At 44.1% G+C, this 16,741-nt stretch overlaps 1 protein-coding gene and 1 long non-coding RNA gene across 2 annotated transcripts in view; one reads left to right on the top strand and one right to left on the bottom strand.

The window, feature by feature from the left end:
- On the bottom strand, positions 1 to 1,346 carry LOC119261603. Its single transcript, XR_005129101.1, has 2 exons — positions 1,189 to 1,346; positions 1 to 966 (listed from the first exon to the last, which is right to left on the bottom strand). It is a non-coding gene; the product is annotated as an uncharacterized LOC119261603 (long non-coding RNA).
- The window catches only part of wls (Wnt ligand secretion mediator), a 35,388-nt gene continuing 19,272 nt past the window's right edge, over positions 626 to 16,741 (top strand). The window contains exons 1-3 of the mRNA XM_017712290.2: positions 626 to 848; positions 7,205 to 7,480; positions 16,428 to 16,552. Of these exons, the coding sequence (XP_017567779.1) occupies positions 743 to 848; positions 7,205 to 7,480; positions 16,428 to 16,552 (507 nt within the window). The 5' untranslated portion in view covers positions 626 to 742. The remainder of the gene's footprint in view (positions 849 to 7,204; positions 7,481 to 16,427; positions 16,553 to 16,741) is intronic.

The following is a 16,741-nucleotide window of genomic DNA, read 5'->3' as shown; positions in this document are numbered from 1 at the left end:
TTTAGAGCCCTGCTGAAAAACAATTGTTTCCTAATGGTTTTGTAATGCATTTTGCCCTTTTTTTTTTTTTTTACTGGATTGCTATCACTATGTAAAGGATCCTAATGCTTTAAGTGGCTGATTCTAAGTTCATTTGGCTTTCTTATGGGATCTAAAGCCCTTCCAAATACAAAAAAAAAGCTGGTCTCGTTTGGGTGTTCTGATTAAGCAAATCAGAAAGCAAAGCCATTAGTTTTGAATCCTAAAAATGCTTCGGACGTCTGGTTCCTATCACCACCACTGTGAGCAATTCTAAACTGCTGCATTTCTCCAGAACGGAGCACTTGACACCGAACACCCTGCACGACGTTGTTCACCTCTTAAACACTTAATTATGCTGAATTTTTGAAAAGCCAGTGGAGTTCCCCTTTAACACCACCCCTCATCTACAGTCTCAGGCTCTTGAGTTGCTCATAAAGAGCAGGAGGCCAGAGATCTGCGTCAACACAACGGTATATACTGTATATGTGGGCAATAGTGCACTAATTTGGCTCTTAAAGGTCCCCCACCAGTGCCATGGGGCAGATGCCCGGTGGTCATGTGGTCCCTCCCCTTGTAGCTCGGGTTTGAAGAAAGGCAGGCTCTGCCTGCTTCACTCCTTCCTCTCTTCTACCTGGATGCAGCCGCTTCCCTTTCTCTTCCCTTTCGTTTAACTTTCCTCCTCTTTTCCGCCGCTGTGCACGACGGATTTACGCGTGAAAACATGGCAGGGGCGATTATCGAGAACATGAGCACCAAAAAGTTGGTGATCGTTGGAGTTATCTTGCTTTTATTCCAGGCGTTTTCGTTCATGGTCGGAGGGCTGATTGGTGAGTAGTTTGTTGGCTATTTTGGGGGCTCTTTTGTTCGCTTTCCACCGTGCCATTATCTCCAGATAAAGTGTGGATGGCTGGAAACACAGCAGAGTTGGTTTACCGAGAGATCTTTCTGGAATTGAGGGAGGAAAAAAAAGTTGCAAGGGGCTCAAGTTGGCTTCTTGTTGGAATTTTTCCGTTCCACCTTAAATGGTGCAGCAGTTACATTGTGGCGCCTGAGGCGCCACAATGTAACTGCTGCACCATTTAAGGTGGAACGGAGGAATTCCAAAAAGAGGCCAAACACAGCCTCGTAAAAGTTACTGCTTTTGCTAACTGGGTGATTTTCACTCACCGTAGCTTTAACTCTTCCCTTCCACCCCCTTTGGCGTCGTTTTAAAGTTTCTCGTCTTCTTTGCTCTGATTTATTTCTGCACTGCTTCCTTCCTGAACTCCAACCCACACAGGCAAACATGGAAGTGTGGAAGTATGGAAGTTCCCTCAACTCCACCACTAGAGGCTGCATGGACTAAAATACCCCTTATACACCCAAAAAGCCCTTTATTGGCTTCTTATCTCCCACAACTGGCCAGACGGGAGGAGCAACTACATAAGCTTCTAGCTTATACTGTTCAGCCTTCACCCACTAAACGGTTAACCAAGCCTCAGAAACTTCAGTCTGATCTCACCTCTGCCAGACAAAAGCTTCCCCCCTCCTTTTTCCTTCTCCTCCTTTCTTTCTCTTATGCCCCTCGAGGCACTTTTCAGATCTCCTCTCCTCTCAGATCTCCAGCTTGAGTTCCTACAGTGCCTCATTAGACGACTGGGAGCTGTCAGAACCCCCCCCGTGTCCCGTGGCTGTTCGGCATCTTCTTCCCATCCTTCGCTGTTCACTTATTTCACTGTAGCTCAAAAGGCCGGAGAGATATGAAGCAATAGAGGAGTAGATTGATGTATTAAGTAGGGCTGGGCGATGTGATGATGTTTTATTGTTATTGTGATTAAATTATGTCATGGTGTGCTTTTCTGAGCTCGTAGTGGGTGTTGGTGGGGTTTAACCCTCTGTTAACACCATGTTGCCTCAGGGCAACGAACCCATTTTCCTCACTTTTACGATGACGTGGGGGATGGTTTGAGTAAGTCAGTAAAAAGTATGTAATTCGTCATGCTGGCTGGTAGTGGGCACTTTTATACCTTCAACATTTATCTTTTTTTTTTTTTTTTTTTTTGTTAGGAGTGTTTGCAGAAATATGTTTGTTGCCTAGAAGCAACATAGTGGGACAGTGGCATGGATTTGGCCGGCCGCAAGCCGGGTCTCACCGTCACAGGGAACACGGCTCTGTATCATTTTCCTTTTGGGCTAAACACCCAAAAAAGGACCACTACACCCTTCATTAGGTCCATTTTATGAAAGAAAAGTGAATTGAATATTGTTGATTTTACTTTTAATTGCTCTCATTGTGTGCAGTAGAGTGTTAAAGAACACCAAAGTGAGCATAATTAGGCCGGTTTCATTGAAACATTGAATAAAAATCGTTGTAGTAGGATTTATTATTATTATTATTATTATTATTATTATTATGTTTTAAGTGCATCATTACAGCTTCTTTTCTCTGTTCCAGCTTAGAAAAACAAAATGTCCAAAGATGTATCGTGAATGTCTTGACGTATCGTGATATAACATTTTTGCCATATCGCCCACCCTTAAGTACTAAGCATTACTGGAAAGCACTAGTGTCCCTGTTTGCTCAGTTAAAGGAAAATTTCTAGAGGTTTTGTCGAAATTGCGTCATTTAAGATCAAAAGGTTATTAATTAGTAAGAAATTAGGGCTGTTTTAATGTGAGATGCTCCACTGTAGAGACACTGGCCAGAGGAGTTCATAACAGGGGTGATGGGAACCAGACGTCTGGACCGTTAACATGCGTTCCAAAGTGACCTTGTGTAATGTGCAACATTCGAGGTAAAGTTTAGGCCTAAAGCATGTTTTTGAAATCTGTCTGTAGGACGGAGAGACGCTGTAAGGCATCATGACACCCAGACAGATTTTTTTTCTTTCAGATTTACTATTTTACTGCACATAAAAAGGCGATAACTGTAGGCCAACGCGTTGTTTTGGAGAATGAGTGAAATGGCAGCAGCCCCTTCACCACTGTGAAGACGTTTCTCTACAGTTCCACACTTTTCATCAAATTACTTGAGTTATTCAGAGAATTCGGTGGAAGCCTCCTTAACTTTGAGGCCCGTCTACTGTCTCCTTTTGTAAAGGAGGGAAGTCGCCCTCAGTCTCCACAGAAAGTTGGATGGCGACTGATAAATTAGCTTGTTTGCCTGAGATTGATTTAATGAAGCGGGATTCCTTTGTGTTTGGTCGGTGGCCGGTGGCAGCCAGGGTAATTGAGGAGAAAGGCTTGCCGCTTCCCCTGTTATTGGACAACTTAAACACGGCATGAGGTCACTGGGCCGAAAGCCTTCTATTATTTCGGACACTTCGGGGTGGAGATTTGGAGAGTGTTTGCTCCCAGGATTGTGGGTCAGTGAATACACGGACTCTGAGGGGTTCAGTATTACTGATTTAGTTCGTCTTGGCAGTTTGGGACGTTCACAGGGACGTTCGCCTGGATTGCTCGAAAACTGCAAGTGCTGATTTTTTTTTTTTTTTTTTTTTTTTTGGCCACATCTGCGCCTTTATAAATCACTTTAATTGTGATTAAAAACAAGCAACAGTGATTTAAAAACCCTTTTTTGTTTGCTTTCCTGTGCTGGTCAGTACTGATGTGTATACGAAGACTTTGAGTAGCAGGTAAACAGAAAAAATGAATATCAGACAATGTCCAGTCCCACCATGTGTCACGAGGTTTGACAAAGCCAACTTGCTGTTCTTAGTTTTTCTTATTAATCTACTTTTTATATCATTTTCATGAGCTTCTGTTTTTGAGCAAAAGCCACAAAACTAAACCAGCCACTTTATTAGGTACGATTAGTTGCTTGTTAACACAAATAGCTAATCAGCCAATCACACGGCTGCAACTCAGTGCATTTAGGCCTGTAGAGGTGGTCAAGACGACTTGCTGAAGTGCAGACCGAGCATCAGAACGGGGAAGAAAGGGGATTTAAGGGACTTTGAACGTGGCGTGGTTGTTGGTGCCAGACGGGCTGGTCTGAGTATTTCAGAAACTGCTGATCTGCTGGGATTTTCACAAACAACCATCTCTAGGGTTCACAGAGAACGGTCCGAAAAAGAGGAAACATCCAGTGAGCGGTCAGTCGTGTGGACGAAAATGCCTTGTTGATGTGAGAGGTCAGAGGAGAATGGGCAGACTGGTTCCAGATGATAGAAAGGCAGCAGGAACTCAAATAACCAACCAGAATCTCTGAGGAACGTTTCCAACACCTTGTTGAAAGTCTGACATGAAGAATTAAGACAGTTCTAAAGGCAAAAGGGGGTCCAACCTTTTACTAGCAAGGACCTAATAAAGTGGCCAGTAAGTGTATAAAGTTTTCATACAGCATTTGTTCGCACAAATGATGGGCAGAATGTTACGAAAAATTCAAGTCACAACAGCCTTAATGACTTGGCAACTACCTGGAACACCATATCAATGGCCTAACAACACCTTAGCAACCACCTGGGATACTATGGCAATGACTTGGCAGTGTCTTAGCAATCACTTGGGACAACACAGCAACACCTTGGCAACCACCTGGGATACCATAGCAACTGCTTTATCCAGTCGACTTAGTTTGTTCATAAACTTAGGTTTTTGGATTTCGGTCCAGTGTGGTTTTTGGCCAGGAATGTTCACTTTGAGATGATTGTGTTTTGTCAGTAGTCAGTTATAGATAATAAGAATATGGTTTTTTTTAGAGAGACAGAGAGAGAGATGCATTCTGATGTATTGAAACCGATGCAGCTGAATTGGCACCTTCAGGTCAGGGCACCATGTAGTGATAAAACTGCACACTACTGTATTTTTGGCTAGTTACCCTTTAAAAACCCCATTAAAAAGCATTTGTTCGCACCAATATAACAGTTCTGAAATTCCATATCTCTCATCTACATTACTGTCAGTACCGAAACACAAACCAAGGGAATTTGACTAAACTAACCTGGATAAGAGTTGAGAAAAAATATGGCATATATATCAGCATCATCGAGTGGTTTGGTGTGAAATGGTTGATTTGTAGAGGCTCAGATTTCTTTACAGTGGTGATGATGGGAACCAGGGGTCACCATGTCTATGACACAAATATGGGCAAGTAAATAAGTAAGTCACACTTTTTAATCCCACAAACGGGGAAATTTCACCTCCAGCAACCTTCTGGTCACAGGGCCAGTTCTCTAACCTCCTGCCCACGACTGCCCCTGTGATTTTAAATAAATATTTATACAAAATATGGTTCCTGCTTACCTCACAACACCCTGCATGCATCTCTCCTCCGTTATTGAAGTTCAAAATCCTCTCAAATCTGTCATAAACCAGTGTCTCGGGCATCAGGCGGTGTGTTCATAACCACGTCTTGTAATAACGTTCTGTGAGGGAGCTTTTAGAGGTGGACGTCTGGCATGTTTCTCTAGAATTGAGCATTTTGTTTACATTCGTTTACCTTTCCACGATTTCACTGTGCAGAATGTTTGCGTCTTTCGCCGGATGCTTTATGTTTGTCAAAGAGGATGTTGAATATTCCGGAAGGTTCCCTTCAGGCTGCTTTGACTATCATGTTTGAGCCTCTGGCACATGAGCTGTTTCCTATTGTCTCCTGCTTCCTGGAGGTTTATAGACTTCAGGTGTGACTGGTGATCCAGGAAGAGTTGTATTAACAGGCACTTCACAGTGCAGTGACCGGCCTCCTGAATACCAGAGGAGAAGCAGCCCTGCTTTATTGTGCTAATGACTTCCTGCTTTCTACCAGGCCGTATGGTGTCGTTGGGTTCAGCGCTCCCTTTAACAGGTGGTGTAGATTTAGTGCTGGTGGTGCTGAGAGAATTCTGTTACAGTATCTTCCACATGTTTCACAAGGTCACAGTATTAGATGTTATTTATTAGCATTAATTAATCTAAAATTGGATGAATATTTAAAATAACGCTGTGAACATGCAGATATATCATATTTTGATTGGGTTGTTGTTGGACTAAAGTTTGTAAGGGAATCTGACCAGTTATTGTAAACGCAAACCAGACTTCCAAGACGGAAGCGGATCGTTTTTCTGGCCAGTGACATTTCCAGGGGGCTGAAAACTCCCATGACCATTAATGTTGTCTAACTTTTCCATTTCTATAGTTTAAATTTAAAATTTGTACTGGAATAGTTTCAAAGTTTGACAGTATCAGCTGATATCATATACACTCACTCTGATATCATATACACTCTAGTGAAAGGTTGGACCCCCTTTCGCCTTCAGAGCTGTCTTAATTCTTCATGTCAGACTTTCAACAAGGTGTTGGAAACGTTCCTCAGAGTTTCTGGTTGGTTATTTGAGTTCCTGTTGCCTTTCTATCATCTGGAACCAGTCTGCCCGTTCTCCTCTGACCTCACATCAACAAGGCATTTTCGTCCCCACAACTGACCGCTCACTGGATATTTCCTCTTTTTCGGACCGCTCTCTGTAAACCCTAGAGATGGTTGTGTGTGAAAATCCCAGCAGATCAGCAGTTTCTGAAATACTCAGACCAGCCCGTCTGGCACCAACAACCACGCCACGTTCAAAGTCCCTTAAATCCCCTTTCTTCCCCGTTCTGATGCTCGGTCTGCACTTCAGCAAGTTGTCTTGACCACCTCTACATGCCTAAATGCAGTGAGCTGCGGCCGTGTGATTGGCTGATTAGCTATTTGTGTTAACAAGCAATTGAACCTAAAAAAGTGGCCGGTGAGTGTATTTTGGGTCCAACTGTTGAACTGTTGTGTCTTTCAAAAGAATCTGATGCACCCAACAACTTTTTACGGTTAAGTTTCTTATTGTTATCAGTCAATACCACTAAAGCTAAAATCAGTTTGTGTGATATTCCTACTGGTATAGGTGATGCATCATCCAGCATTTTCCATTCAAGGATCATGAAATTCATCCATGATGTGTTGGGATATTAGGTTCCCAATAAATGTGAAGTATATCGGATTTTCGTGAAATAGAAAGCACAAATTATTAGCGTTAGAAAAAAATTCATTGTGCACTAAACATTTTTATTGCGGCTGTGTCCAAAGTTCATGTGTTTGCCCGCCATCAGGCTCCGGCTCTTTTCCGTGTGAGCAGAACACTGAACACTCATGGTTTTACAGTTTCTAGTTGAATTTCACCTGTGGGTTCCTGACTTATTGTAACTCACTTCTGTTGATGCATAAAGGATTAATTTTCCTTTCTTTTTCCTTCTGCAGCTCCCAGTCCCACCACTGCCATCCACTACATGGCCACAAAGTGTGTGGACAACGTGAAAAGCCACTATATGAGCAAGAAGTGGTTCATGCCCTGGGGTCCAAACCATTGTGACAAAGTCAGAGACTTTGATGAGGCCACGGCCAAGAAGATTGAGGCCAACAACATCGTCTTTGCTGTGCACATTCCTATGCCTAACAAAGAGATGAGTCCCTGGTTCCAGTTCATGCTGGTCATCCTTCAGTTCGACATTGCCTTCAAAATGTACAACCAGATTGGTGAGTTTGTCGCTTTGATTAAATCCGTACGAGTTATTGCTGTGCTATTAGTGGAAGACCCGTGCAATAACACAACCCTTAAAGCGGTTGGACGGCATAGTGGATAACCCCGTTACAGAATGGGCCGGCCCTGCTGTGATCATATACCCTTTTTTGTGTTTGTGTGGGGTAGTTGAGGATGATATTGTGTTGCTGCTAGACGGATTAAATTACAAGACATACTTTTCTGAGTGTTTGGTGATTTGTCTGTCTAGACCAGGTGTCGGCAACCCAAATGTTAAGAAGAGCCATTTTGTTCTTTCAACGAAAATCAAACCTTGAGAGCCACAACGTTTTATGTCCATATTACCATCTTGGCTGTAACTGTCTCAGTATGTGCCGATGTGCTGGTGTAGTTGCACTATACTAGCTATACCTATAGCTGCTTTTCTCGCATCTCTGGCAGGAAACGTTTCACAGAAGTAGTTCGTTTCTAGTAAAATGTCTCTCAATGCTTGACTTTTTTGAGGCTGAGGGGGGGGGGGGGGGATAGGGAATAGTTCTTCTGTCTGTAAGGATTTTAAGAGGCAGTGCATGAATGCCCATAGGAATGTCATTTTGGCCCAAAGTAGATTGACTTTCTCACACGCTGAGAGAGGACTAACAATGATGGATTTGCCATTTTCACTGGGATGTGCCAGCGGCTTATGGGCACCCAGCAGGGTCCTGGAGACAATCCTCCGGTTTTCAATTTTATGGAGGCAAAAATGCTCCAACGCTCAGAATTGAACCTTAATGACGGACAGTGATTCCATCTGGATGAATTGCTGTTTCATTTTTTTTGTTTACCATTTCTTGCTTAATGAGTGATGCAAATGATTAAACGGGGCATTTTGAAATGAAGTTGCTGCGTCTGAGTGCTGAGATCTCGGGCTGCTTCACAGTGGACTAAATTGCATTCTGGCTTATTAAGTTTTAGGAATTTCAGGTTAAGAGCAATTGCAAAGAAGGCCATTCACCTGACCGTGTCTTGCTACCCATCCGTGCAGTGATGCACTAGTGAACACGCACACGCACGCACGCACGCACGCACGCACGCACGCACGCACGCACGCACGCACGCACACAATAGGGGCACGGAGCGCCCTTGCCCGGAGCTGTGGGCAGCCCTATCCACAGCACCTGGGGAGCAGTTGGGGGATAGGTGCCTTGCTCAAGGGCACTTCAGTGAGCTTAGGGGATTGAGTTGGTGACCTTCTGGTCACAAGCCTGTTTCCCTAACGTCCAGCCCACGACTGGCCCTCCTGCCTCATTTATATATTCAGTAGCCTTGGCTGTAGGTAACTGTTTATTTAAGCCCTATTTAGTTTAGATTAGTTTACCAGCGTTTTTTACAATGGGTTAGGCACGGTGGCGCGGTGGGTAGCGCTGTCGTCTTACAGCGAGGAGGGCCTGGGTTCAATTCCCCAGCCTGGTGACCAGGTCCTCTCTGTGTGGAGTTTGCATGTTCTCCCCATGTCTGCGTGGGTTTCCTCCCACAGTCCAAAGATCAGGCCAATTGGACATGCTAAATTGCCCCTGTGTGTGAGTGACTGTCTGTGTCTGTCTGTCTGCCCTGCGATGGACTGGTGACCTGTCCAGGGTGTATCCTGCCTTCCGCCCAATGACTGCTGGGATAGGCGTCCCTGATGGAGAAGCGGCTTGGAAAATGGATGGATGGATGGATGGATTGAATAATTTGAGCTTGGATGCCTCCAGAGCATAAGCCCCATCTTCTTAATCCTGATGGGCTGCACCAGATGCTTAGTTTTGACCGTTGTCGGTGGTTTCCACGACCAACAATAAATGAGACAGAGAGACAAGAGTTCTAAATCTTTGGCGAGAAAAGCTTCAAACATTAGTTTTGACGTTAATTCAGTGCTGTTTTGAAATCATTCTGCCGCGTTATGTAGAATGTAAAGCATTTGTAACCGTAAACAGCGATGCCAGTTCATATCACTGTAGTTTCCTCCACTGAAAAGTGCTGTTTTACAAACATCACATAAAGACAAACACATAATGACCCCAGAAAAGACCAGAGGGGTCGGTCTCCATCTGAACTGGTCAGGAGTTTGAACCTAATTGGTCCGAGAGCTGTTTATATGACCTCTGAAATGCCGAACTTGGCCCGCACTGGAGCAAGTTAGGTGGGCAGCACAGCTGAACCAGCCCAGTAAAATGATGTCATGAAACAAAGAATCCAGGGTTGGATCAAGCTAAGCTAGAAGGTAGCAGGCTTAGCAACAGATCCTGCTGCATGAGAGAGCCCAGGTCATGCTGTGTGGGGGCGGAGTCTCGGCTCTGGCCCAAAATTGCCACTTGAAAGGAAAGATTGAAGGTATGACACGAGTGACCATTGGAGAGTCCTTGTTGGGCAGGAGGAGCTCCTGTGCTGAGTGTACAGGCCTTGAGAAATGGAGGTGATGTACTGAGCCAACCACCTCCTCCATCCCTGCTTCACCCACAATTGTCTTCTTTCTAGTTGCTGTTGCAAAGTTGGACAGTGTGCTTTTTAAAATTATTTTAGTCTTTGCAGTTGAGATTCACTAGAAATGCACATCTGTTGGATGGGCTAAGCAGCTGTTTTAGCACTGCTAGCTAGCTACGTTAGTGTTGTAGCCTATGCCACTATAGCATTGCCAAAGTTTATGTGAATGTAAAATCTAATAACCTCTTTCCCAGTCGTCCTCAGCGTGTCTGTCAACATCACAACCAAAAATAAAGTTGTAACTGTTGGGGCTCTCATTGTATGAGAAATTTAATTCTAAAAAAATGACTTTTTAAAAAAATGATTGGTGTGAGGTTTTTCTGTTTTCTTTTGTCTGGCCTAACACTAGAAATGAATCAGATGTTCAAGGAAAATTACGTTACTTTTCATGTTGAAATTATTTAGTAAAGCTTAATGCTGAATATTACTGGAGTAGCCTGTTAAACAAAATCTTTAACTTCATATACGTGAAATTTGTAACTGCAAGCACAAGAGATCCAGCCGGTGTGGGATTCCTCCCTTTCAGTGATTCTCACCAAAGTGATTTGAGTGCTAATAGCCAATAGCTCCCCCTTGTGGAGAATATTCAGCCTGCCAAACATGGCTTTATAATGAGCCTGTGGGAAGCCTGATTATCATTCAAATTACACACTGATCACTAAGTGGATTCACTGAGAATGTAGGTTGTAATCAAATCTGTTTTTTTTTTTTTGTTTTTTTTGGAAATCAAGTAATTGCGACTGCATCAGTGACCTGCTGCCTCAAACTCTGTCAGTAAAGTCAAGCTACTTGGTAAAGGAGAGAAACAAATGAGGCTGGAAATCCCAGCTGAGAAAATAAGCTTTATAATGTCTATATAAAGTTGGTAGATGATTCATGAATGGTTGCTGTCATACACAGGATGATTCAAAGTGTACTGCACTGATGGTGGGGAGAAAATAAACACGTTTGCCTGGCATAATAGCTGCAAGAACAAATCATACATGCATATATACATGGTGTAACTTCATAGTTGGACCTTACTCTACATTTTGTTCATCTTTACAGTCGTCCCTTTTTCTTCCGTCGTAAATATTAATGATGAAGATGTTCTCTTTATGTGAACCGAATAATTTGCAGTTGTTGTGATGTTGGATGCCGCCTCATTCCTTTCCTAGAAGTTCCTCCCCTCCAGATGTTCGTGTTTACTGAGCGTGTCTGAGTGATGAGGGCTGAAGACCTCTGATCTTCTGCCAGTTCTGTCTCTCGGAGCGTCGGCCTCCGTGAGCAAAACCTCAATCCGTATCAAGTCGTGCTCGTCAGGTCGGGTTAATTGGGCTCCCAGGTTGATGGGAAATTAAAGATTCAGTTGGTGTTTACATCATTTGCCAAACACGAGTCGACTCACCAGCAGCTCATTTGTTTGAGATGGCTGGAATTCACCACGTCCTGTGTAGAAGAGGCCATTGTTTAGAATGAACCAGACGACTTTTTCTAGTTTGGGAATACAGTTTTAATTTTCAGCAGATGAATTTAATCCGAATCATATTCTTGTAATAAATCTGTGTTGGCATCGCGTTTCAGTGCACACTTCAGTCCCTCATGCCGTAAAGCTTTCTGTATCTAATCTGTGGTTTGCTGGTGAGCAGCACCTTGGGCATGTCTGACTGTGTGAGATCAAAAGACTGGCACAGGTCTTTAGTTATCTGGGTTAAATTCGAGTGAGCAGGGAGGCTTGAGGAATTGTGGGCCGATGCCAACATCTGAAAAATTAAAAATTGAGACCAGGGCCCAATTCCATTTTCATTTTAACCCCTTGTTTGCCAGTGTCACCCTAACCTCTTGGAACTGAGTTACAAGGGGTAGTAGTTGCCATCTTGCCCTACGAAAGGGGACCCTCAAAAAAAAAAATAAAGAGCATTACTTCATTACCAGCTACTAGCGCTGCTCTGTAGGTGACTCGGCCCGTCTTCACTGACGGCAGAGAAGGGAAAAAGTTCAGCTTCAGTTATATTTAGGGCATCATATGCCTTCAAAGAGGGGACAATTATTTATCATTGCCCACCCCTAATTCTTTGGTGATATGAAGCCGAAAGCCAGCTTCTTGTTTTTTTTTTGTTTTTTTTTCTGGTCCACTTTAAAACTGCAGTAGTTATATTCTGGAGCTTCAGGTGTCAGAACTGCTGGGCTATTTAAGGTGGATCTGGAAAGTTAGATAGCCAGTTAGCGAAGGTATACCTCAGTGTTTAAAAATGATGCAGGTATTTCAGAATTATGTCAAATTTCTGTTTCTATACCAATAAGCACATTTCACTAATTTAGATTTTAGAGGAGTCACCGATTTGGAGGTGTGGGACTTCACTGATAAATGGGGATAAAACGACAGCTAGAAGCTCCACTCACCACAGAACACGCTCAGCTTTCACTCCAACACTGGTCACTCGGCTCTGCGCCCTCAGAAATCCTGTAAACGGACATAATTTATCATCAGTTTGATGGAGCTGGGCCTGGGCTTGGGCTGTGACTGGGCCTGGGCCTGGGCCTGGGCTTGGCCTGTGACTGGGCCTGTGACTGGGCTTGGCCTGTGACTGGGCCTGTGACTGGGCTTGGCCTGTGACTGGGCCTGTGACTGGGCTTGGCCTGTGACTGGGCCTGTGACTGGGCTTGGCCTGTGACTGGGCCTGTGACTGGGCTTGGCCTGTGACTGGGCTTGGCCTGTGACTGGGCCTGTGACTGGGCTTGGCCTGTGACTGGGCCTGTGACTGGGCTTGGCCTGTGACTGGGCCTGTGACTGGGCCTGGGCTTGGCCTGTGACTGGGCCTGTACTGGGCTGTGTGGCATGTTTGGCTTCCTAACTCTGCTACTGTTAGCTTAGCCTAAATGCTCCAGATGCAAAAATAACACCGAGCAGGCTTCATTCCTCCTTTCTGTTGATTCCGGTCCGCTTGCTCAACTTCACTCCCTCAGGTTTGAATCGTTATCCTCTAACCTTGTGTCGCTGCTGTAGTGCTGAGCATACGGTGTGGTGAGCAGAGCTGCTGTTATACTAGCTAAGCTAGTCCTACCCGGCGCCTCTCCCCAGTCAGCCGCACTGTTCATCGTTCAGCCTTGGTCAGATGTGGGTTAACGTATTGAATGATGGCTTGAAAGTTGTGTTCTGTATTCAGGTATTTGGTGACCGTGAAAGTGGCGACACTAAAGTTTTGAAACGGCGCAGGCTGAGGTGGCACAAAGGTGTCCCAAATGCTTTTTACGGCGCTTACGTCACCGCTAACCCCCCGCCCCCGCAGCAGTGCCACATACCATGAGCGGTCCGGTATGTGGAGACTGTTTGAAGGTAAAAGTTATGCTTCCTGACCCTGATTGGTAAGACTGACCCAGTTTTTGTTTAAAAAAAAAAACTGCAGATATGAAAGATAATGGATATTGCCGGCCCCCTCAACCCACTGGGGTAACAAAGTAGAATCTTGCTGTGAATGCCCCCAAAAATCCCCCCGGCCCAGTCTGGAGGGCCAAGTGCTCCAGCAATAACACAGCTGTTGAAAGGGCTTAGTCTCCTGGGTGATGGCCGCTGTGTTCGAGGGGAATGTTTGTGTGCGCTAAGCTGACATTCAGGGAAGGGGGGGCACTGCCAACACCGAGACGGAGGGAGAGGGACACCGAGGGAGAGGGAGAGAAAACGCTGTTAATAAGGCCCCCCACCACCTTTCTCTTTCTCTCTGGAGCTCTCGTTCACCCACTCTTCCTCTCCTCCCCCTGCCATCCAGGTTGAGCTGGAGATTTACTGTCTGAGCTCTGAGCTCTTCAGCTTGTTTCATAACAGCACAAGGGCCTCTTCAGAAGGCAGAAGGAGCGCCGAGAGCCTGCAATGTGATCTAAACCGAAACTTAGGGCTTCAGAGCTTCATGGCTCGTACAGGCGTGCAGGGTCTGTTCTCTCACAGCTTTGAGTGGTGAAACCTCCGCAAACTCGCCAGCAGATCGCGAGACAAAATGCTCAGTAACGATAAAGCCCAAGCGAAATGACCATGAGCTCAAATCAGTATATTAATAAACCACAGATGATGTTTTTGGGGACGGGTGGGTTTCAGACAAAAGATCCGTTTTCTTTAACTTCTTTTACCCTCAACACAGGTTTAAAAAATACTAGCACCCCCATTATTTATAAATGCTGAAGCCTCCCCTGGTGAGAATAACAACGCAGACCTGCTTGCTGTGATTAACACGGCTGGAGAACACTTGGAGAGAGATCACTTACCACTCCGACTCCTCTGTATGTCTGGGTGTTCATCTGGGAGCTGCCCTCTCACACCACAGACTTTTGGCAGAGCTCTGATTTGGAGACTGCAAATTTTGACCTGTGTTTGGGGTCATTATCCCGCTGAAAGCATCAGTCTTTTGCCGAAGGCAAACGGATTTTTGGGGTAAAAATCCTGGTATTTGCTGGAAATTCCGTTCATTTCTGACGTTCGTTTTCACAAGAGCCCCGGACCACCAGCGGTGAAACGGCTGAAAAGCATCACTGATGCAACTTCAAAGATTTGACAGTCTTGGTGGGGATGAAGTTGAGTTTGGAGTCGTGGAGTCTAGAAGGAAAGTTTGTGTTTGTGTTTGTGTTGACGGAGCCTGGAATATCTTAAAGCTTCTCATCAATCAGCGAAGACGACTTTGGACAAAAGGACAGATGGGATTAAGCTTCGAGAGATAGAAACAATAGAAACGGCTATATGACCTACACCATGCGCATAAATACGTATAGAATCATATACAGTGCATAATTTATCTCGGACACCAGTTTGAGGCAGATGTTGCAATATTTTAATTATGAAGCGTGTAATAAAATTGACATGCAGCTTGTATGATGCTAATTAGTAAGTTCTGACATGTCTTTGCTCATGGGTAAGATTTATTATTATTATTATTATTATTATTATTATTATTATTATTATTGCTACTATTTTGTAGTATGAATAATTTAATGCATATTATTTTATCACACTAATATATTAATAATTGAGATATTTAGTAAATTATATTAATAATATTTGTATAAAAATGGTATATATCCACTGTTATGAATATGTAAATATGGCAAGAGAAAAAATGAGGTCAAACAGAAAAGTGAGAGGCTTCAGTGATTATAAAGCATTAAACCTGTAGCCTTTGTATTTACATATGACGCACGTGATGCAGTCACTGTTTTCTAGAAAATGCAGCCCACTGTAAACTCGCCGTATGAATTTCATCATTTCTGTGAGCTGTGTGAAGATTTTATTACACCCATCCCCCTAAAACTAATCCAGTCTCAGTACAGCCTAATATATTGTCTGTGGACCAAGGTGTTGGTAGATGGAATCCGGATCGCTCCGTTTGTCGTGCCAGTGGAATGGTGTTGAAGAGTGACGGCCGTCCGACTTTTCCCGACTCCCCCTGAATGTGTTCTTTCACTGGTCCCTCTCTGGCCTTTTGTACGAAGGCCTCAGCTGGACGTCGGTCATCAGAGTTTAATTTTATTGCTGAGATGTTAAAGGGCCCATGTCCAGGAAAAAAATGAAATGTCTTGCTTTTTTTTTTTTTAATACCAGTTTCATGTTCTGTCTAAACACTGTTGAACTAGGTTCCCTCGTCAGTCCATATATGCAAACTAAGCTGTAGAAACGGCTCATTTTGAATCCATAGTTTTTTGTGATGTCATGAAAAACAGCACTTTACATCCACCAATCAGGCGTAACCTTCTGACCACCTCCTCGTTTCTGCGCTCACTGTCCACTTTATCAGCTCCACTTACTGTATAGCTGCACTCTGTAGTTCTACAGTTACAGACTGTAGTCCATCTGTTTCTCTGATACTCTGTTACCCTGTTCTTCAGTGGTCAGGACCCCCATGGACCCTCACAGAGCAGGGAGTATTTGGGTGGTGGATCATTCTCAGTCCTGCAGTAACACTGACGTGGTGGTGGTGTGTTAGTGTGTGTTGTGCTGGTACGAGTGGATCAGACACAGCAGTGCTGCTGGAGTTTTTAAACGCTGTGTCCACTCACTGTCCACTTTATTAGACACTCCTTCTACCTTGTCAGTCCACCTTGTAGATGTCTTGTAGTAAGCTCAGATTCAGTGCTGATACTAGCGTTGTTTTTGTGCTGTGAATGGTCATTTGCCACACCTACATTCGTCGGGTCAGTGTTGTCCACTCTTATCTGTGATTTACCTTATTATAAGGGCCAGTAAACCAATAAAACCAAACAAACATGACATCGCTCTGCGGAGTGGATGCAGACCTGAACTTATTGGTTATGTATAGTTGATGATTTATTGTTAATCTTTTATTGTTATTATTATTGTTAGTTATTATTGTTATTAGTAGTGGTCATTAGTCATTTGAAGTGCTTTTGTAATATGGTAGTACATGTCTTTCATTAGAGAACGGCAACTCATAAGGAAAATCTGTGCATGTTTGTGTCCAGAGGATGGAGCAGTGGTCACTGTAGATGTCGGGCTGGCCTATAGAGACGACAGTCTCGGTGAATGGACGGAGATGGCTCACTCTATTGAACAGCGCAAGCTCAGCTGTAATTTCACCACCCCAAAGGTAAACAAATTCACAGCCTTCACACTCACCCACTGCTCCAACAGGCACCAGCGAGTGGACAGCTTTGTATTATTATATACATTCATTCTTGGAGAAAGTTCTGAAATGGTACTGGGGTCAGTGCTGGACACAAATCCTGTACTTGAGTTAAAGTAGAGACCCCAAGGTAAAATATCCCTCCAGTAAAAG

Source organism: Pygocentrus nattereri, chromosome 19 (genome assembly GCF_015220715.1).
Source record: "Pygocentrus nattereri isolate fPygNat1 chromosome 19, fPygNat1.pri, whole genome shotgun sequence".
NCBI lineage: Eukaryota > Metazoa > Chordata > Actinopteri > Characiformes > Serrasalmidae > Pygocentrus > Pygocentrus nattereri.
Note: the sequence above shows the minus strand (reverse complement) of the source record. Positions and strands in the feature narration are given on the sequence as shown.